A 20,999-nucleotide genomic window follows, 5' to 3' on the forward strand; every position below is an offset into this window, starting at 1 on the left:
TTGACATGGGAATGATCCTGGCAAGTTTGAGCTATAGGAAGGCAGCCATCATGGCTTGAGGGAAGTGGGGGGCAGGTTCCAGAAACAGGAAGGTCTTGAGGGCTATGATAAGGTGAGTGGGTTCCCTTTTGGGATTTTTTTTTTTCCAAGACAGGATCTCTGTCCCCCAGACTGGCATGCAGTGGGGGCAGTCTTGGCTCACTACAGCCTCGACCCCCGAGGTTCAAGCCATCCTCCCACCTCAGTCTCCCAAGCAGCCGGGACTACAAGCATGTGGCACCACACCTGGCTAATTTTTGTAGAGACGGGGCTTTGTCGCAGCCTAGGCTGGTCTTGAACTCGTGAGCTCAAGCAGTTTGCCTGCCTCGGTCTCTCAAAGTGCTGGGATTACAGGCATGAGCTACCATTCCTGGCCGGGCAGTGAGAGACCCTGAGAGTTTGACACAGGTGAGTCACCATCTGACTTTTTTTTTTTTTTTTTGAGACAGAGTCTTGCTCCTTCACCCATGCCAGAGTGCAGTGGCATGATCATAGCTCACTAGGCTCAAACTCCTGGGCTCAAGCAATCCTTCTGCCTTGGCCTCTCAAAGTGCTGGGATTATAGGCGTGAGCCATCACACCCAGCCTTGACTTTACCTTTTTGAGAGAGAAAGAGAGACGCTGCCCACTAGATAGATTCTGGAGGACCAGCACCTTTGGAAAGACCCGATTTCCTTCCTTAGGCTCTCCATGCTGTTACCACCCAGCCACGGGAGGCAAGCCCTGGGATGTGGGGAGGAGGAATGGCTGCCCCTGTTTCTTGCCCAGGGGTCAGCTGCTGAGGGGGAGTACCATGCTAAGGGTTGCCCATAAGAAATGCTGATGGAAGACCAAGTTGAGGGGGAAAGTGGAAGCTGGGCTGGGGCGGTGGAGGACACTGAGGCCCTGGGTCAGCAGAGCAACTCTTTCCGGCCAGGCCTTGGGGATGGGACAAGCTTGGCTGTGCCTGCAGCTGGGCTCCTTCCCTGGGCACCCGAGCTAGAAACTTAAAGGAAGTGTGGACCGGTGCTGGGGAGGAGGCTGGCCTTTAGCTGCAAGTCCTGGTTGAGAGAGAAGATTCCAGTCATGTCCTTTGCAGCAACACGGTGCAGCTGAAGGCCATTATCCTAAGCAAATTAACACAGAAACAGAAAACCTACATACCGCATGTTCTCACTTATAAGTGGGAGCTAAATATTGAGGATGCATGGGCATAAAGATGGCACCAACAGACACTGGGGGCTACTAGAGCAGGGAGGGTGGAAGCGGGCGAGGGTTGAAAAACTGGGTGCTATGCTGAGTACCAGGTGATGGGATCCATATTCCAAAGCTCAGCATCACGAAACATACGCATGCAACAAACCTGTACATCTATCCCCTGAATCAAAAATAAAATGTGGACATTTTTAAAGAGAGAGACAGGGAGAAAGCTTCCAGCTAACCATCAGGAAGAACTTCTAGCTGGTAGTTAGGGAGAAGAGACTGCAATTAGAAATTGAAGGAACTAACTTCCAGGCTCTGATTCTGAAGGGCGGACTGCAGGTGAACTTCAGAGCCTCTGTGTTATAGCTTGGGAGAGAGTCTGAAATGGGACACAGAGAGAAGAACTTCCCAAGCCTCTGAGGATGCAAATCCTGCCCGTCGGTGCCTTCCCAGCCCAAAAGACAGCAACAGGGCGAGGAGGGGATTCTTCAACCTCTCCTGGCCACTTCCATCTCTAGGAGCCTCTGTGGCTAAGACTGTTTTTTCTCACCACTTCTTGTTCCTCTGTCCCTCTGCAGCTGGGCTGAGTCAGCCCCTCCCTGCCCCCAGCTGGGCAGGGGGCACTGTTGAAAGGGAGGGGATCAAGGAGGAAGAGGTTTGGCTGGATTCTCAGATTTCTGAATCCTAGGCTCCTAATTCCTGGAAGTGGACCAAGCTGCCTTCTGCCTGCCTCAGGAACCCTCCCCTGCCCCTGCTGGGCATGTAAACCTCCCAGGGCACCTGTGCCATCCCTGGAAAGGGCTCATGGGCGTCTACCCAGAGGCAGCCTCTCTTCCAAAGAACTATGAGTGAGAGGTCAAGAGGTGGGGATGGGTGAGGCTTCCTGAGAAGGGTGGACGTAATTGTCATGATGGCAGCGAGTTCTTCCTGAGCTCTTCCTGGGAGTGGGGCGCTGGGCTAGATGCTTGAAGCACATCACCCCATTCATTCCTTGCAACGGGCCTAAGCCCCAGGCCCACCCCCCAACTTCTTCCCTTCCTCCCGTCCTCCCCACCAAAGGGGGCATGGAGACAAAGTCCCGGTCCCCTCCCCATCTAGGCCTGCTGGTTCTGGGTGAGTAGATGTTCTCCATCCCAGGAAGGTGGAGATCTGAACAATTCCCAGCGGAATCTTTGGGGACCCTCCTGTCGCTCCTCAGAGCTCAGTTCCAGCCCCCAGAATCGTAGTCTTTCCAGCAGCCTCCCTGGACCCTCCCTTCCCTGCTGCCTCAGCCATTTCCCTGTGCGCCTCCTCCTCCAGGGGAGCCTGCTGACTCCTGCCCTTTTCTCTTCCCCCACGGCCCCCCTTGTGGTCACTCTGGGGGACAGAAAGGTGATGACTCAGCCCTGAGGCAGAACAAACACTCCCCACAGACAGGCCACTTCTTTCCCCAGGCCTGGGCAATGAGGAGAGGCTGGGCTGAGTCCCCAGTGAAGGGGCAAGGCTCCGAACCTCATGGGGCAAGGCAGAGGAGGATGGGAGGGCAGGCACTTAGCACGGGCATGACCATCCTGACCCCTCAAAGTCCGGTCCCATGGGTGGACACCTCGGCCTGGAGCTAAAGGGTCTGTGAATGGGTGTAGGGGAGGAGGGTAGCTGCAAGTCTTCTCGCAGCCTTGCATGGGCTCCAGGGGCAGCTGAATTTCCTGGACAGGAAGTGTGGAGGTGACATGTTCCAAAAATGGTCCCGTGGAGAGGGGATACAGAGTTCCTAAACCACAGCCAAGGGGGGCTGGCCAGCCCAAGGTAGAAAGGGCCACAGGGGGCCCTAGGCCCTTCTCTGGAATCTCTGCATGACTGTCCTGGCAGCTCTGTGGGCACTGCGAGGCAGTTTTCAGTTCCATGTAAGGAAGAACTTTGCAAACATTGGAGCTGCTCAGAGAAGGAACGGGTGGCCCCGAGAGTGAGTAAGGTCCTGTCCCTGGAGGTGGGTGGGCTGGGCCAAACAACTGCTTTGGGTATGTAGTCAAGGAGATGATGCCCAACCTCAGGCCTCCCCCTCCTTCCACCATCCCAAGAGGCATGAGCTAACTCTGGTTCCCCAACGAACTTCCTCCTGGGACAAGAGTGTGCAGCTCCCATCACAGAGACTGTCTCGTCCAGCACCCCGCTCAGTCCTCTATGTGCGTTGTGGTACGGAATCCCTCACAACAGGCTGTTAATGATCCCATTTTACAAATGGAGAAGAGACTTAGACACACCAACTTTCTCATCATTCCATAGCCAGAGTTTGGCAGAGGCAGGATTTGGACCCAGATTCACTGAAGTCCAAGTTTCTGGTTCTTAAACTAGACCACCAGTGGGCTCTTGGCATGTCAGAGGAGGAGGGGCTGTTAAAGAGCACCCAGACCCATGGTACAAGAGGGGAAACTAAGGCCCAGAGAGGACAGCGAGTCAGCTGAGGTTACATGGCAAAACAGTGTCAGAGCTGGACCTAGATCCGGAGGTATTGACCAGGGCTGCCCTCAGAGCAGCCTTCTCATGCTGGGTGCTGGCAGGAGTAGAGATCCCGATCCATGTGCCCCTGGGGCTCCCCCAACATCCTTCCCACCCTGCCCACTTCAAGCCCTCTTCTCACAAAAGCCCCAAGGGGGTGTGGGGAAGAAAAGGTAGCCAAGGGGACACAAGACGGGTCATTCAGTCCTTGATCACACCACTCCCTTGTTCAAACCCACTGATGGCCTTGGACCGACAGGGTGGGGTCCAACCCTTCAGACCCCCAACCCCACCCTGGTCCTCCCCTCACCTGCACCTCTGCACACTCTGCCCTCTCCCCCAGAGATACCCTTTCCCTTAGTCTCATCTCCCCTGCTGCATCCCTCATCCTCCAAAGCCCATCCCACCAATGCCAAGCCACCTCCTCCAGGCAGTCTCCCTTACCCACCAGCCTGAAAAGTCCGTCCACCTCTGAACTCCCACAGCCCTCTGGCCTGGTCCTCTCAGCTTCTGATCACATTGCACATGGTCTTTGTGTGGGCAGGCAGGCAGTGGAGGCCATGGGCTCTAGGGACAGAAGCCCCTGGGGCCGAGTGCCAACCCTATCCCTCAGCCCCTTGGGGTTTTTTTTTAAACCTTGCTGAGCCTCAGCTTCCTGATGGGTAAGATACTGACTAGTATACTTCCTGCCTCCAGCTTCTTGTGAGGGTAAAATAAGATGAGTCAATGTTTCACATAATGATTGGGACATGCTTTGGAGTGAGTCCTCCTTCAGGGTTAAAAACCAGACTCTGCCTTTGACCAGCTGTAGACAAGGGCAACTGTCCCAACCTCTCAGAACCTCAGTTTACAACTCTGTAAAATAGACTAATGCTAGCTGCATACAATGGTTGCTGAGGGCATTAAATGAGATGATGTAGGTAACATGCTATAGAAAAATGCCCCTCAAGTCACTGTCATATACTGAGCAGGCAGTGACAGGAAGCACACTATACGCAACATGCACTAAATTGTGGCTTTAGCTAATAGGACAGTAACATGAAATAATGAAGAGGATGATGGTCTCAGGCCCTCGTCTTCACTAGACCATGTGCTTCTTAGGGCAGGGCTCAGGCCTGGCCCAGGGGACACCACGCTTGTATATCCATTTCCTCTGCCCCGTGCTGGGTGCCAGGACACCCCTGGGCTGAGACAGGATCCCAGGGCTGCGCTGCCTCAGAATGCCATTCCTCTCCTCATAGCCTCTCACTCTATAATCCATGCTCTTGCTTTCATGGCTTTTTGTTTGTTTTTTGAGCTGGGATCTGGCTGTATCACCCAGGCTGGTCCCTAACTCCTGGCTTCAAGCAATCCCCCTGCCTCAACCTCCCAAGTAGCTGGGATTACAGGTGTGCCCTTGCTTTAATGGCTATTTGATTAGCACCTGTCTCTCGCACTAGACAGTAAACGCTATGAGGGCAGAGCCTCAGAGGCCACCCAGCAGCCGGCTCATGTTGGCATACAGTAGGCACCCACTAAAGAGCTGTTAGCTGATGGACTGGCTGAGGAGGAGGAAGGGTGAATCCATGCAGCCTGGGGGTACCATCCAAATCTGGCTCACTCAGGCACCTGGCAGCCCCGCTTCGCTCCGGCTCACCTGCTTATACTTGTACAATAGCAGCAGGAGCAGCAGCAGCAGCAAGGCCATGATGGACATGCAGGCAACCACCACTGGTGTGAAGAGGAACTCATCCAGGGGATGCGTGTGGGCTCCTGGAAGGCATGAAGCAAAGCAGTGAGCAGGCAGGGGTGCCTCCGAGCCCCCTGAGGTCAGGCCTGCACACTGCCTGGAACACAGTGGGTGCTCAATAAATGCTTGTTGACTGAATGAAGCATCCTCCACTGGAAGCCTCTGGAGCCTCTCCTGCACACCCTCCCAGAGAAGGGCAGAGAGGACGGCCTCTTCAGCTCTGCTCATGCCCAGCCCCAAACCCTGTCCAGAGTCACAGCCTCCTGTGGCTGGGGGTAGGGAGCCTCTGGGGTCATGCAGTCTCACCCTCTGCCAGTGCAAGAAACCTTTCTGCAGCGGCCTGGCCTGGTGCCCAGCCATGGCTTGCATGCACACCCCCAGTGACGGGAGGCAAAGAGCATGCATTACACCTCCAGGAAGCTCGTTCAGAAAGGCCTTCTGGAGGTCACACAGCAACCTTCCTCTCCTGCATTTCCCCTGCAGCTTCTCCACATGCCTTTGGAATCATACAGCCCTTCTGAGGGCCTAGCAAGCCAGGCTTGTGGCCCCTGAGTCTCCTCTTCCCAGAATCTCTACTCCTAGTTCTAGCGATGTTTTGGAGAACATAATTTCCACTTCGTTGCTCAGATCAGTAACTTAGATCTGCAGTCAAGTTTCACCTGTGCCACTTGGGAGCTGTGTGACATTGAGCCTAGGGAAAATTCTATTTATTTCCTAGGTTTGTAGGAGTTAATCGAGATAATTCCCATAAAGAGCTTAACACAGTGCCTGGCGCAGCAGAAGCCTTCAACAAAATGTTGGCTTTATTATAATATACAACCTCCAGCAGTGAGACCCAGCGTGGCCGCAGGCACCTGCTTGCAGTTGGACCCTGGTAGCAGTTGCTCCAAGGCCAGCAGCTGGGGACATGAGTGACCACCTCTGAGCCAGGCAGATGCCAGGGTCTGGCACACAGTGGGTGCCAGAGCCTGGTTGTCAAAAGCCTGAGGATGCTGTGGGCCTCTGAGAATCACAGAACTAGCTGGTAAGGAGTCTTTGTGTAAAGCAGAGAGGCAGCCTGTGTTGTGCACAGGGCCGGGCATCATCCCCCGGGGCAGCCTCTTGCACAGCAACCTCAAATGGATAGACTGTGTCTGGAGCAAGAGGGGAGAGTTGGAGAAGGCTGTCCTGAGCTGGCCCTGAGCTGGAGATGGACTGTTTCCTTGCTCATTGCCTGCCTCCCTCATCAGCCTCTAAGCTCTGGGGAGGCACTGCTTCCCTGCATAGGGCACGTCCCTGGCACACGGTGCATAATGCCTGCACATACTTGTGAATAAATGCATGAGTTAGAGTGCAGGGACAAGAGTGGGGGCCAGTTTCTTCAGGCTGCTTTCTCTCTGCTTTCTCAGAGACTACCCTGTCCTACTGCTTCGGGGGACCTGCCAGGCAGGAGGGGCTTGGACTGGCCCAGAGAGGTGGACCTTGGTATTGCTAGGATCTGCTCCAAAGGTGGAGCTGACCCCAGCTCCCTCGGTGGGGGGTGGGGGAGGAGCCGCGTAAAGGAGCGGGGGCGGGGGGCGGGGGGGCGGGGGGGTGGTGCGGGTGGGAAGGCTCCCACTCACCCGCAGAGATGGGTATGAAGGCCCAGGAGTCACTCCCCACGCTGTTGTGGGCCCTGCACTCGTAGGTTTGGTTGTGCTCTAAGGTCTCAACAGTCAGCAAGCTCTGCACAGTCACCTTGTGGAAGGGCTCCTGGCTCAGGACCTCAGGGTATGGGTCATCCCAGACCTGCAGCACTTGGGCCTCATCACACCTGGCAAAAGCAGAATGTGGCTCAGAGCTTCAGGGTTGCCAGCGCCAGCATGTCCCTCCCACTCACAGGGTGCCCAGCCCCTGAGCCCAGGTGAGGGAGGTGAGTGGAGCCCACTTACCTATCAGTGTGGCCACTGCACTGCAGCCATGTCACGTTGGGCTGGGGGTACCCAGAGGCAGCACACAAAAGGGTGCCAGAGCCGTTGATGAATGTCCATATGACGCTTACCTCTGGGGGGTCTGAGGAAGAAAGGAGGAGCCCCAAGTCACACTCTCCCCGCCACCTCCCAATCTCCCAGTACCTACTTCCCTGTGCCCTGCCCCAGTCAACCCCATCCCTCCAGGCAGTCCCAGGGCCTCCGCCCCAGGCGGCGCTCGGCCCCAGCACTCACATCGAAGGGTGAGCTCAAACGTCAGAGCTCTCCAGCCTCCTGGGTTTCTGGCCAGGAAGGAGTAGCGGCCAGCCTCAGAGGGCTTCAGGCGGGGCAGAGAGAGGGTGAAGGTGTGCCTGCAGGAGAGAATCAGGTGGTGTTGGTGAGCCCCAGCCTAGTATGTCCCCTACCAGGATTGCAGTCAGATAACAGCCTTAAAGGGGTTTATTTTATTTTTGGTAAAATATTCAGGGCCCAACGGCCTTGGGTAAGCCAGATACTCAGGCAGGGTGCCATTGAGACATGCAAAAACCACCAATCCCATTTCCTTAGTTGGTTTTCTTATCTGAAAGTGTTTTTTTTCCTGAGGTTTAATAGAGATGATGTCTTCAAGGTGCTGGGAGGCATATCACAGGTCACCTACGCTGACCACTGTCACTGGACTAAGCTTTCATGAAAGCTGCAATCCCTGCTAAAAATCCCTGAAGTGCCAACCTTGCCAAGAGGGACTGAGAAAGAGACAAGAGGCAGGATGTAGGGCCCTGGGTTCTGAGCCATGTTGCTGCAGAGACTGGGGTTCAAGTCCTGGTGCTGCTGTTTCTTGGCTGTGTGATCTTAGACAAGTACTTAACCTCTCTGATCCCTCACTTCCTTTGCTTTGAGAGTGATATCGATGGTCATTAATTCACAGGCTTGGCCTGAGGATTAAAGGGCTTTTTTAGGGTGCTTGACACAGAAGTTGAATCTTTGTGGGCACTCAATTTAATGGTACCCTTTATTACAGAAAAGGCCCGGGAGCAAAAACTAACAATAAAAATCATCTTTGGCTGATTCTGGGAAATTTTTTGTTTTATTCTTTCTTTAATCTCTATTTTACAATTTGTCCATAATGAACATGTGTTGTTTAGGTAATAAATACATTTTTTAAAAAGTCCCCCAGTTCACTGTCAAAATAAATAAAATTTTAAAAATTATAGCAAATGGCCAGTTCTTGCTTGGGAAATGTCTGCGGCTACTACTAGACTAAAATCTATGGTATTCAGAGAGCAGTCTCATCCAGCCAGACCCTGGGCATATACAAGCCCTCTGCCCAGGTCACTTCTTGAGATAACTAACCCCTTTAACTAAAAATAATTTGACTTTTTTGGATAATTGAAAGTCACCATTATGAACAACCCATCACATGAACTAAAATTCTGTGGCTGTTTGGTGTCTGGGCTTGTCTGCCTTGTGCTGAATGGGCCCAGACTACTGTGTTTTAGGGGATCTCGTGTTCCTTTCCTCAATGTCTCTGTGGCTTATGGACCCATTAAACCGACCCATGGACCAACCCCCTCCAAAGGGCCTGCAGATTCCAGATTCAGAACTTCTGCTTTAAATGAGAGGAAGACAGAGACCTGGCCAGAAAGGACCAGAAGGGAACTGAGAGGAGGAAGATGAGGACAAGAAAACATCCTTGTTGCTTCTGACAACTGACAAGCAAGATTGTGGGAATCAATGAGGTTTGGGCTTCCAGAGCTAGAACGAGAATCCCAAAGAGTTTTGGAGTTGTCTAAGGGATCCACACAGGGATGACAAACAGATCTCTCACGAGCCAACTATGCTGGAAATACTGCCTGGGGCCTGTGTTGAGGAGGACTCTGAGGCCGCATCTACACTCTGCAGAAGAGAGTTGCAGAAACAAGAATGAGAGTGAGTGTGGCATGCACACCACGTATTTGCTGCCCTTAAGCTGTACTGTCTCGTTCTGAAAGGGCAGGGTATGAATGATTATTTCAGGCCAGGCACGATGGCTCACACCTGTAATCCTAGCACCTTGGGAGGCCGAGGCAGGCAGATCACCTGAGGTCAGGAGTTCGAGACCAGCCTGGCCAACATGGTGAAACTCTGTCTCTACTAAAAATACAAAAATTAGCTGGGTATGGTGGTGGGCATCTGTAATCCCAGCTACTCGGGAGGCTGAGGCAGGAGAATCACTTGAACCCAGGAGGCCGAGGTTGCAGTGAGCCGAGATTGTGCCATTGCACTCCAGCAAAAAGAGCAAAACTCCATCTAAAAATAATAATAAAAAGAAAGGAAAGAAAAGAAAGAACTATTTTAATACCTGAGTTAATACCTGATATACCTGGTATGAGTGTTCCTCTTAGGCACAAAGCTTTCTTATTTAGAACCTACCTGCTTAAGCCACTTTGGATGAGAAAGCAAGACCCCAAGAACACAGTTCACAAGCAGACAGGAAAAAGATTTCTAAAATGTGTGTGGAATACACAGGATTGTGGGAGTGGAGAGACGGAAGAAGAGGGGTGTGGAGTTATTATAGATTGCACTTCATGGGAAGAGTTTTGAGCTTGCAGAGAAGAGCAGCCAGTGAGAAATTCTTGGGGCTGGGTGATCACAATCCTTTAAAGAACATTTCATGTATCTGTGATTGTGTGATCTTAATTCCCTCTTCCCCTCCCTCCAAGCTTTTGTATGTAACAGATAACTTGTGCAGTCATTATCAGGAGTGTGTCTATGAGTGGGGCTGTTTTCTGCATTTAGATTGGCCCCAAGAGAGGAAAATGAATGAGGCTGAGGGTTCTTGAGGGACCAATGAGAATGCACACTCCCAAGAAACGGTAGAATCCTTGGGTGGGGCATTGACTATCCCAAGGATGTGGGATGGAGAGGTAGGTCAATTTCATCTAGATCTCAAACACAGATGACCAATATTGGGATTCCATGAAGTCAGGGAAAGCGAAGCCCAGAAAGGGGCAGGGACTTGCTCAAGGTCATACAGCAAGGTTGGGACATGAGCCAAGTGTCCTGATGCTTGCTGAAGCATACCCCATCTGGTTGTCGGGCTGTGTAGACGGGAGCTGATAAGTGGTACCTGTATGTGTCCTTGGTGGTAGCATTAGCAAGCTTGGGCTCAGGCTGGTGGTCAGAAAAGGGTCCCAGGTAGGTCCAGTTAAAACCTTGCAGGCCTGGGTAGGCCTCCACCATGACTTTGAGGTTGAGCCCCTCCCCCACGGTCACCTCCTGGATGAGGTTCTGCTCAGAGCTCAAGTTCAAGTAGGCACTCTCTGGAAAGCAGAACACACAAGCATCTGGCATTAGTGGGAAGATGTCCTTGTTTATTTGTCCATTTTGTCATCCACCCATTGATCCAGTCCCTGAGCAGCTACGTCATAGGTACATAGTCGCCACCACCCAAGACAGGTCCTCTGACACCCCTCTTCTCACCACCCCCTTCAGAATCCCTGGATCAAAACTTTTCTCACTGAAGCCCTAGGAGAACCTGGGCAAATTCCTATCCCCATTTGTGCCTCCATCTCCTTATTTGTGTAATGAAGAGATTGAATATATCTGTGATTTTCCAAGTTTTTGAAAAATTTTTGGCAGCAAGAAAACACACACACACATACACACACAATTTCACATGTCCTCATCCATTTCCCTTTCTTCTGGTCATAAATCAGTCAATGCAGCTTCCAAATATAGCTCTGGAGTAGGTGTGTAACCCAGGCCAACCAATGAGGGTACTCTGTCCCCTCTGGCCCGGTGATTGGTTTGGGTTATCATGAATCCATGAGTCCATAACACTCAATTCTATGATTTTTGTTAAGACTCTGGGTAAAGAGAAGCCCTCATTTTACTGGTGTTGCTAGATCAGATACTACAAGGCGGATAGTCGGAGTCCTACAAGGGGAAAGCCTTCCTGGCAGAGCTGAGAGTTGGGGAGTCATAGATTCTTTCCAGCATCAGCTGAACACCTGGATCCAAGTGTTCCTGAAGCTGATATCCATGAGCTTTTTAGCTATAAGGAAAAAAAAAATCCTTTTAATTAGGCCAGTTTGAGTTGGTTTCTATTACTTGTATCTGAAAGAGTCCTGACTAGTTTTTTTTTTTTTTTTTTTTTTTTTTGAAACAGAGTATTGCTCTGTCATCCAGGCTGGAGTGCAGTGGCACAGTCTCTGCTCACTGCAACCTCCGCCTCCCAGGTTCAAGCGATTCTCCTGCCTCAGCCTCCCGAGTAGCTGGGACAACAGTTGCATGCCACCACGCCCAGCTACTAACTAGGTTCTCCTAATGAAATTTTGCACAGATTGTAATCCAGCTGCTCTTGTTGAATCTCAGGCAAGGGAATTGTGGCAAGAACCCCAATTCACTCAGCCTCTCCATGCCTGTCATGGTAGCCCCTGACATGCCTTCTTAAAACCTCAGGGCTCTGCCACAAGCCCTGGACTAGATGATTTCTAAGAGCTCCTCTCCTTACTCTATTCTGTCTAAATATCTGAAATTCACCCTTCTACACTGATATATGTCTACTCAAAAGCCCTCTATGGCGTCCCATTGCCTCCATTATTCAGCGTGGCATTCAAGGCTCTCCTCAATCAAATCAGGTCTCACTGTGCTCATCCAGCCACCTCCCCTCTTCCTTCCTACACACACACACTCAACGCTCCACCCATCTGGGTCTCCTAACATCCCTGAACACACCATAGTCATTCCAACCTTGGAGGTTTTGCTCAAGCAATTTCCTCCACCAGAAATCCCATCCTCCTTTTCATTATAGAAGCCCCTTTATCCTTTAAGATTCACCCCCATGAGGGAGTCTCTACTCAGTGCTCCAGGACACAGGAACCTCTCACTCCACTCGACTTTTGCTGCCCTTCCAGACTACACACTCATTAGGCACCACATCTGCACTGCTTCATGCATCTGGTTCTCCCTCCAGGTAGCTTTCTTCTCTCTCCAAGTAGTCTGTGAGCTTTTGGGGGCAAGGCTTTTCTCTTCTCTGTCTCTCTCAACAATCCATCTATCTATTATTCATCCATCCATTCGTCCATTCATCCATCCAAACACCAACCACTTCCTGCTGCCTTCACCATTACCACTCTAGTCCACCCACCATCAGCTCCAGCCTGGACCACTGTGGTAGCCTCCTCCTTTCATCTCCCTGCTTCCATCCTTGTCTCCCTACAGACAGTACTCAACAACACCCAAGAAAGCTCTGTTAATTCTTATTACATCCAACCCCACCATGTCACTCATCTGCTCAAACCCTCCCACAGCTCCCCATCTTTCTCAGGAGAAAAAGCCCAAGTTTTTACAGTGGCCTCCAAGGCCCTGTGGGATCTACCACCTTCCCACTTTAGCTCTCTGACCTCATCTGAGACCACTTTTTTTCTCACTCTCTCCCCGCAGCCACACTGGCCCACTTGTCCCCTGAACATGGCAAGCACAGTCCTGCTGCAGGATGCAGCTCCCTTCTCCAAAATGGCCGCATGGCTTGCTCCTTCAGCAATTTAAGGCTTTGCTCAAATATCAGCTTTCTAGTGCGATCTTCCTTGGTGAACACCCTATCTGAAGCTGCAAATGCTATATAATTTGTTTTTTAATAATTTACTTGGCTCATTGCTTGCCCACTCCCAGCTAGAGCACACACTTCATGAGGTCGGGGGTTGTTGTATCTGTTTCACTTGCAGCTGTATCCTTGATGTCTAGAACAGTGTCTGGCCCAAAGTGTGAATGAACATAAACATTTATTGAGTGATGACTGTATGCCTGTACTAGAAAGCAGACAGGATTAGAAGCTGTAACTGAATTCTTGTGCTTTTGCTCTTCTTCCCCTTTACCCTGCCAAAGCTCCCAGTGCAGATTGGGGTCCACAGCAGAGCTCACAATCTGCTGCAAGTCCAGTGCCTTGTACATACTCTAGGGGTAGTGATGCTCATGATTCTCATGCTCCTCGCCACCTCCATCTCCCATAACATTCAACACATGAGGCACGGCCAGACCTAAATGTCTCAGAGCCTGCTCCCACTCCGATGAGCTCCTGCCTTGCTTCAGGGTCTGAGTCCAGTGACTGCCACTGCCTGCACCCAATCACCATAGCCAGAGACCTGGAGGTCATCCTTATCTCCTTTCTCTTCCTCATCCCTGCATCTCAGACTCTTCCACACACCACTGGCCATCTTCAGCCCATTCTCCAGCCTCCAGGTTCCCACCCAACCCACATGGTGCCAGACTGAGCCTTCTCAGATACTATCTCCTGGTGCACACTTGGACAGCATTTCCTGTGTCAGACCCTGTTCTAAGTACTTCCTATCTATCTATCTATCTATCTATCTATCTATCTATCTATCTATCTATCTATCTAATCTATCTTCTATCTATGAAGGCAGTTACTGTTAATATCTTCATTTTACAGGTAGGAAAACTGAGACACAGGGTGGTTAGCAACCTGCTAGTCCTTGGCAGACTCAGGTTGGAACACTGCCCTGGAGTGTGTGCTCCTGACCACCACGCAGTGCCTCCTCTGTACAATCTGACCCCATCACTCTCCTCTTTACAATGACCTCCCAATAGGTTAAGATGCAGTTATTCTTTCTCACTTTAAGATACCTTTACCTCCGGCTTCTGCCGCCTCCTCTGCTCCCCTGTGGCCACTCCTCACACCACTCCACATCCCAGCTGTTGTCAAGTTCTTTCAGTGTTCCAAATGATCTATGCTCTCTTTGCCTTTGAGCCTTGCATATGTTCCTCCCTCTGCCAGAAGCGTTGTTCCCCTTCCTTTCCCACCCTTCTGCCCGGCCAACTCACCTTCTTTCTTCCCATCCCAGTTTAGAGGCCACCTTCTCGAAGCCTGGGTTGGGGGGACTCTTCAGTGTTCCCAGGACACCTTGTGCTTCCCCCATAATCACTGGGTGATCATTGTCTTTTCATGTTTCCATAAAGGAATGCATGAAAGAATGAACAAATGAAGTCCAGTAGGGAGCTACTGGACCCCAATCCCCAAATAAACAAAAAATGGCGCTAAGGTGCACCCAATGCAGCCATGCACTGTAAGAGCTCCAAGATGGGAGAGAGGTCCCAGGAGAGGGTAAGGGAAAGCTCCTGGAGAGTGGCCCTTAGCCAGGCCTTGGATAAACAAACTCCAGCAGAGATATCCTCGGCAGGTCTCCTTCCCTGACATCAGCTTCCTCCTCAAAACCCTTCTGCTCACACTCCTGCAGGATCCCTACTGACTGTCCACCATCACCCTGATGCTTACCTACCACCCGGAAGAACATGGAGGTGGAGTGCTTGCCCTGCACGTTGCTGGCCACGCAGGAGTAGTTGCCGGCATGTTGGAAATCTACTCGATCCAGGTTGAGGGTCAGAACTTTTTGGTAACGGTTATTATGAAAGTCAGATTGTTGAGGGATTGCGAGCTGCAGCCAGAAGGAATGGAGATGTTATACCAAGGTAGTTTAGGGATTAGAAAGATCTGGGTTCCAATCCTCAGCCTTTAAGGATTACTATCTGCCTTTCCTCTGAGCCTGTTTCTTCACTTGTAAAGCGGGGCTAATACTGGCTCCCTGCCCCAAGACTGTAGTGAGGAGTAAATGAGATATGCATGCAAGTGGCTTAGGGCTGTGTCTGGAACACGGCAGGTGCAGTGGGAAGGGAGGAGGCTCTTAGAGGCAGCCCAGCATGATTCCCTCGTGGAATCCTCCCTCCTCCTCCCTCTCCCAAAGTCTTTCTGAAATAGCTGTTATATTCCTGGGCTTCAATGGTGGCCTAGGAAACCCTTGCTAAATCAGAAGTGAGCTCACCTCTGGCTTTTGTCTAAAGGCTGGGGCAAAGGCCATGTGTCAAGGCGACAGAGAACCACCTCCCCCCACCCACCCCCACAAAGTTCAGCGGCACAAGCATGAGTCCTGGTTCTGCGTCAGCTACTGACTGGGAGTGAGATCTCGGGCAAGTCTGCACCCCTCTCTGGAGTCTGAGCTGTGCCTTCAGCTAAGACAGCCAGTTTGGAGTTGGGGTCCCAGGACTCCACTGTGGGAAACCTGGTGTACTGGAAGGATGGCCAGACTTCACCTTGTGATCTGCAGGGACTGACCTTGGTGTTGTTGTGTTGGAGGAAGACATCAAAGTTAACATCAACGCTGCTGGCTGAGCACACGATCTGGGCAGCCTCCCCTTGAATCCGCACCAGCTCTGCAGGCACCAGTGTCAAGGCTGGGGGCCCTGGGATGACTGAGACCGGGGGAGAGACCCCTGAACACCCAGGCACCCTGAACATGATAGAGATATTGCTCTCCTCCGTGCCATGGGCCAGGTCACACTGGCCAGGGTCCCCACCACTGCCCCATCCCAAATCCTGGGAGGCAGCCTTGATGCTCCCAGTCCCCCCACTGCAAGGCCTGTCCTAAAGAGACCTTGGAAAGTCTACTTTCTCCATCACCTCTACCCCTCCCCAGTCCCATCACCATTCTCCACTCTGGACTTCTGCCCCAGCCTCCTCAGAGACCTCCCTGCCTCTCTCCAAGCCCCCTACACCTGGATTCTTCACCAAAGTGACCTCTTACAAATATAAATGGGACCATGCCTCTCTCCTCTGTAAGCATTTGGGGCTTCCCATTACTCTCAGAAAAGAAGTCAAAGTCCTTCCACACCCCAACCTGTTTCTGACCGCCCTGATAACCCCACCCCTTGTTTACTGCACTGCAGCCCACTAGACCTCTTTCCTACCACAGGGCCTTTGCACCCACCTTTCCCTCCTGGAATGCCTTTCCTCCCACACTTCAAATGGGAGACTGTTCTCATCCTTCAGATCTTTAGCTCAAAAATTCCTCAGCAAGGCCTCTGTGACCAGCTGATATGAATTAGCCTCCCCAGCACCTCCATGCCCGCCACTCCCCAGCTTGGTTTCTTGCTCATCACATTTGTATTTACTTTCTATTTAATAGTTAGACTCTAGTCGAATGTCAAATCCGCAACAGGAATATTCCAGCAGCCAGCAAGATGCCTGATGCACAGTAGGCCTTGAATTCATGTTTATGCCTATTGCTGCTGTTGAAAGATAATCTAATCTAGATTCCTAAGGCCCAGGGACATGAAAGGACTCACCGAAGGTCCCTGAGGGGGGGTCAAGGCAGAACTAGGGCCCAGGACCTTTGGCTCTTGGCCAGCCCAGGGCTCTGCAGGATGAAATGCCAGGAAAGAGCCCTAATGGCCTCCTCTGCCCACACAGCTGGGGTCCTTTGACCCCCTGGGCAGGTTTAGTGGCTTCAGATCCCAGTGGCATTGGGCTAGCTGCTTCACTCTGACCCTGGCCCTCGTTACAGGGACTGATTGCTGTCTCAAGCCCAGGTCCTCAGCCTGGGGTCCTGCTTGCTCTCACCAGTCCTCCCAGAAACCAGAATCCTGCCTGCCATCCCAGCAGGGTGAGACTCCACCTCCACTGTTACCTGGCCACCGCGAGAGCCGTCACATGCGCCCACCATCTCCTCCCTGCCTCTTGGCTCAGCATCCCTCCTACACATGCCCAGCACCTGGCCTTAGGCAGGCCCCCAGTGGGAAATCCATGTCTGAGGCTGAGCTTCCGTCCTCTTTCCACACCTAGAACATTCAGAGCCTGTCCCCACCTCACCACTTGGTACTCACTGTCCCCCTGCTGAAGCAGATCTTTGCACAGCCACCTTCTTCATGTCATTCAGATTTCCGCTCTAATAAAGTGTTTCCTTCTCAGTGAGGCTCCCCCGCCCCACACACTCCTTATTCAGCTACCCTGTTGAATGTTTATTTTTGTAGCATGTCTAATGACCTGAGATGACCTTGCCCACAGAGTTATTTGCTCACATGTGGTTTGTCTCCCTGCCCCGACACCTCGTCAGTCCTGCCCCATAGATGATCGTGGACCCATTGAGGGGAAGAAGTGAAAGAAAGAGGACATCCCACTACCCCCCCATCACACCCAGTCCCCAGTCACCACCCATGTGGCCGCCGGCTCTGTCCCCACTCTTCAGGCCTGGCTGCCAGTCCCCATGCCCCACGCACCTTTCTGCACTTTCAGCCGGATGCTGATGGACATCACCTTCCTGCCACCCATCAGGGCACTGCATTGATAGTCCTGGCTCTGAATGAACTTGGCCTTGTGGATGGTGAAGCCATGCCAGGGCGAGAAGGAGTAGTTGGTGTGGCGCATGAGGGGCCGGCCACGCACACGCACCAGCGAGACGCCTGCTTCCAGCACCGGGTCTGTGAGCAGACAGGGCAGTAGTGCGTCCTGGTCCTCGAACACGACCACCTCCTGTGCTAGCACGTTCCAGGGCCGGGCAGGGTCTAGAGTAGAGGAGGGCACAGGGTTACAACTGCCCTCCCTCCACTGGGCCAAGGAGTACCTGGACATAGGTGACAAGGAAGCTCAGAGAGGCTGATCATTCATCTGAGGTCACACCACGCCAGGACAGTTCAGCGGATGCTTCAGCGTGGTGGCTCCAGAGTCAGACGCACCTGGGCTCCAGTCTAGTCCCACTATGTGAGGCTGCATGACCTTGGATAACCTCCCTGCACTTCTAGAAAATGCATCATCATAGACCCGACTTGCAGGGTTGTTGTGAGGACTGCATTACATTAGCAGCTCTTCCAGGTCCTTGCTCATAGCCAGCACTCAGTAAATGCAGAGCTGAATTGTTACGATTGTTAATTTTAGGGCCCATTGTAGTGGGGCCTGCCGGGCCAGGCCTCTTGGGAGGAGGCTCAGACTCCTCACCTTTGACGTAGAGGTGGATGGTGGCGCTGCCTCCCAGGGGGTCTCCAGGCTCAGTGCAGCGATAGGTCCGCGTGTTTTGGAAGGTAGCGTTGTTGGTGCGGAGGATGCTGCTGGAGCCATCAGAGTACAGGGTCCAGTGAGGTGATGGGGGGCCATCCCATTCCACGCTGCCGTTGCCCACACATCGCAAGGTCACCGTTGCTCCTGGCTTCACGACCAGCTCAGGGACACTGGGCTCTATCACTGGGATTCCCTGACCTGGTGGGAGGGAGGGACAGCAGACAGAAGTGAGGTCTAGGATGCGCCCCTTGGGCCGTCCTGACTCTGAGATGGGTGGTAGCTTAGCAGGGATGGTGCTGTGCCATCAAGGGACCACCTTGAATGAGCCCCTGCCCCCTGGTCATTTGCTCAGCTCCTAACCCTCAACCTGCTCTGAGAAAGCAGAGCAGACTGATGTCTCTGATGTCCAGGAGGTCCCTCCTCTGAGAAAGGGGGCTTGCAGCTTGCTCAGCCTCTCACCCAGGCCTCTGTCCCCCTGGGGTCCTCAGCCTCCTGCCTCAGTCTTCCCTGCTGTGATGCCATCTTTCTTCTCCCCAGGAATGGACTCTTTTAACCCTGTGTACAAAGTGGACATATTTCTACCACCGAATGAAGAAACAAATGAATGGAATGTTCACGGCCAAGTCCTCAGCTTAATTCATATGGGAAAGAAAAAAAAGAGATGTAGGATCTTAGCCCAGCAGAGTTAGAGAGGTCCCAAGAATCTCCTGGTGTGCCCACTCCCACCAATGGACATCTGGTCTGCAGCACGGTGGGATGGGGAGGTGCCATGCCTCAGTTTCCCCACCTATAAAACAGGGACAATCATCGTACCCACTCATTGGTATGTTAGGCATTTTAAATGCATGGGAAGCCTTTAGAACATCACCTGTCACCAAATAAATGGCTCAGTAAGAGTTAGTCACTATGTTTATTACCTAGTCTACACCCAGCAGCTCACTCCTGCACCCCCACACATCTGTGTTTACTGGGAAGCCAATCTCTTTTAAGGAAAATTTTCTTGAAGGAGAAAAGAGAACTTGAAACCCCTATCAGGCTGTCCGGGAAGAAGGCCCGTTGCCTCTGCAGCGTCAGCATTTTTCCAGGGCCTAAAATAGGGGCAAAGGAGGGAAGTGAGAGCTGATTCAAGCCTCCGAGGGGCTGCCAGGCGCCCCCCAGCCTGTGTGGGCGGAAACACATTGTTGGCGTCAGGCTCAGCCCCTGGTTTCCGCTCAGCCTGTGGCCCTTCTACAGGGATGTTCTCACTTCTGCTTCCCCAGCCTCCTAGCCACTGTCCTCTCTCCAGGCAGGGAGAGGGAGTGCCACTTGCGGGGCAGCTGCGAGGCTGGGCTCTGACGCTGACCCACTGGCTGACCCTGGCCATCCAACTCCTCAGCTCTGGCCCTTCCTCTTCCCAGTGATGGGGGCACAATGACAGGCCAGCCCCGAGGGCTTTCAGTCAATTCAGGGTTTCTCCATTGTTCTCTGCAAACCCCCTTGAAATGGAAATTCCCCCTGCCCCACCATAGATAGCCCAGAATTGGAAAGGTTTCCTCTCTCAAGTCCTTTCAGGATGGCTTAATTCATGTTTTGATTTTGTATTCATCAGAATGTGCATCCCTTCTCCCCAAGACTCTGATCAGCAAATGGGATTGAGTGAATTGTGAATACTGCCAAGCCTGCCACCTGGGGTTGTAGCCCTCCTATGCAGTGCAACTGCCAGGAAGAGGGACAAGTGTCATTTCTAGCAGCCTTTTTAGCAAATCTCAACAGAGCTGGGGCTGCCCTATTACTGCTGCAGCAATCTAGGGCCCCCAGGCCGGGGTTTTACAGCAGGAAACAGCTTGGAGTGTGGGCTCACACCAACTTGGGTTTGGATCTTGGTTCTTCCCTTACCAGCTGGGTTAGTTTCTTAACCTCTTTGAGCCTCAGGCTATTCTTCTGTCTGATGGGAATAATCCCAGCTCCCACCCCAAAAACTTCAGCTGGAGGTTGAGTGAGATGATGTATAGAACTACTCCTGCCCTGGGCACCTGCTTTAATTGCTACATTTCTAATGTCCCTTCTGGGCCAACTCTGATCGCTCAAGATTTTAACCTTGGATTCTGTGATTCCATTTGTTCCTTTTTTACACCTGCCTCACGCCTCACAGTGGGCTTCTCCCATCCCTTCCCCCAGCCTGTCTCCCTAGACCCTGCCTTGGCCTCCAGGAAATGTGGTCAGGGAGCAGTGTCTGCCCTATTTTGTCCTATCCTATTGTCCCAGATATTCACGCAGGATAAGGCTGATACCCGCAACTTCCGCAGCCAACTTCCCCTGCTGGCTTGGCTAGCAGGGAAGGAAGCCGGCTTGGCCCCCATCCTCCTCGGGGTGGGGGCGTGGGCTTATGAACATTAACTGAGGTCCCCTTCTGTGCCTGTCCATTCTTCTCCCCTCTCATCTCCACTCCCCAATTCTCCCCATGCCTCACACCTCTCCACTAGCTCCCACTTGCCTGGAATCCCCTCCCTCATCACTTCCAGAATGTGCCCCAATCTCTACTCTTCTCTCCCAACACACACACACATACACACACACACACACACTGCACACTAAGGCTGGACACAGCCCCTCTTCAGCCCAGGATCTCATTGCAGTAATGAAGAGAGAGCCCCCGTCTCTCTCTAGGGTCCTCCAATACCATCCCCAGTCTCCTCACAGTGGCCCCTCATCCACTCCTCATTGGTCTATTGGGCTGAGAACTTAGGTTTCCAGCCTCCCCATCTCTTCTTTCTCTTGGGACTGGACCCTGGACAACCATCTGGCCCCCCTCCCACACACCATGCCCCTGTGAAGGGAAGATAAA

General features: G+C 52.4%; 1 protein-coding gene across 2 annotated transcripts in view; it reads right to left on the reverse strand.

Annotated features, from left to right (window-relative positions):
* CSF1R (colony stimulating factor 1 receptor) overlaps window positions 1-20,999 on the reverse strand; it is a 38,354-nt gene that overhangs the window by 9,706 nt on the left and 7,649 nt on the right. For both annotated transcript variants that reach the window (XM_055386196.2, XM_019027186.4), the window contains 9 exons: window positions 18,116-18,373; window positions 17,401-17,685; window positions 15,461-15,597; window positions 14,627-14,786; window positions 10,460-10,652; window positions 7,609-7,724; window positions 7,336-7,456; window positions 7,027-7,217; window positions 5,333-5,448 (listed from right to left, as the gene is read on the reverse strand). In XM_055386196.2, the coding sequence (XP_055242171.1) occupies window positions 5,333-5,448; window positions 7,027-7,217; window positions 7,336-7,456; window positions 7,609-7,724; window positions 10,460-10,652; window positions 14,627-14,786; window positions 15,461-15,597; window positions 17,401-17,685; window positions 18,116-18,373 (1,577 nt within the window). The remainder of the gene's footprint in view (window positions 1-5,332; window positions 5,449-7,026; window positions 7,218-7,335; window positions 7,457-7,608; window positions 7,725-10,459; window positions 10,653-14,626; window positions 14,787-15,460; window positions 15,598-17,400; window positions 17,686-18,115; window positions 18,374-20,999) is intronic.

This window comes from Gorilla gorilla, chromosome 4 (genome assembly GCF_029281585.2).
Source record: "Gorilla gorilla gorilla isolate KB3781 chromosome 4, NHGRI_mGorGor1-v2.1_pri, whole genome shotgun sequence".
In the NCBI taxonomy this organism is placed as follows: Eukaryota; Metazoa; Chordata; class Mammalia; order Primates; family Hominidae; genus Gorilla; species Gorilla gorilla.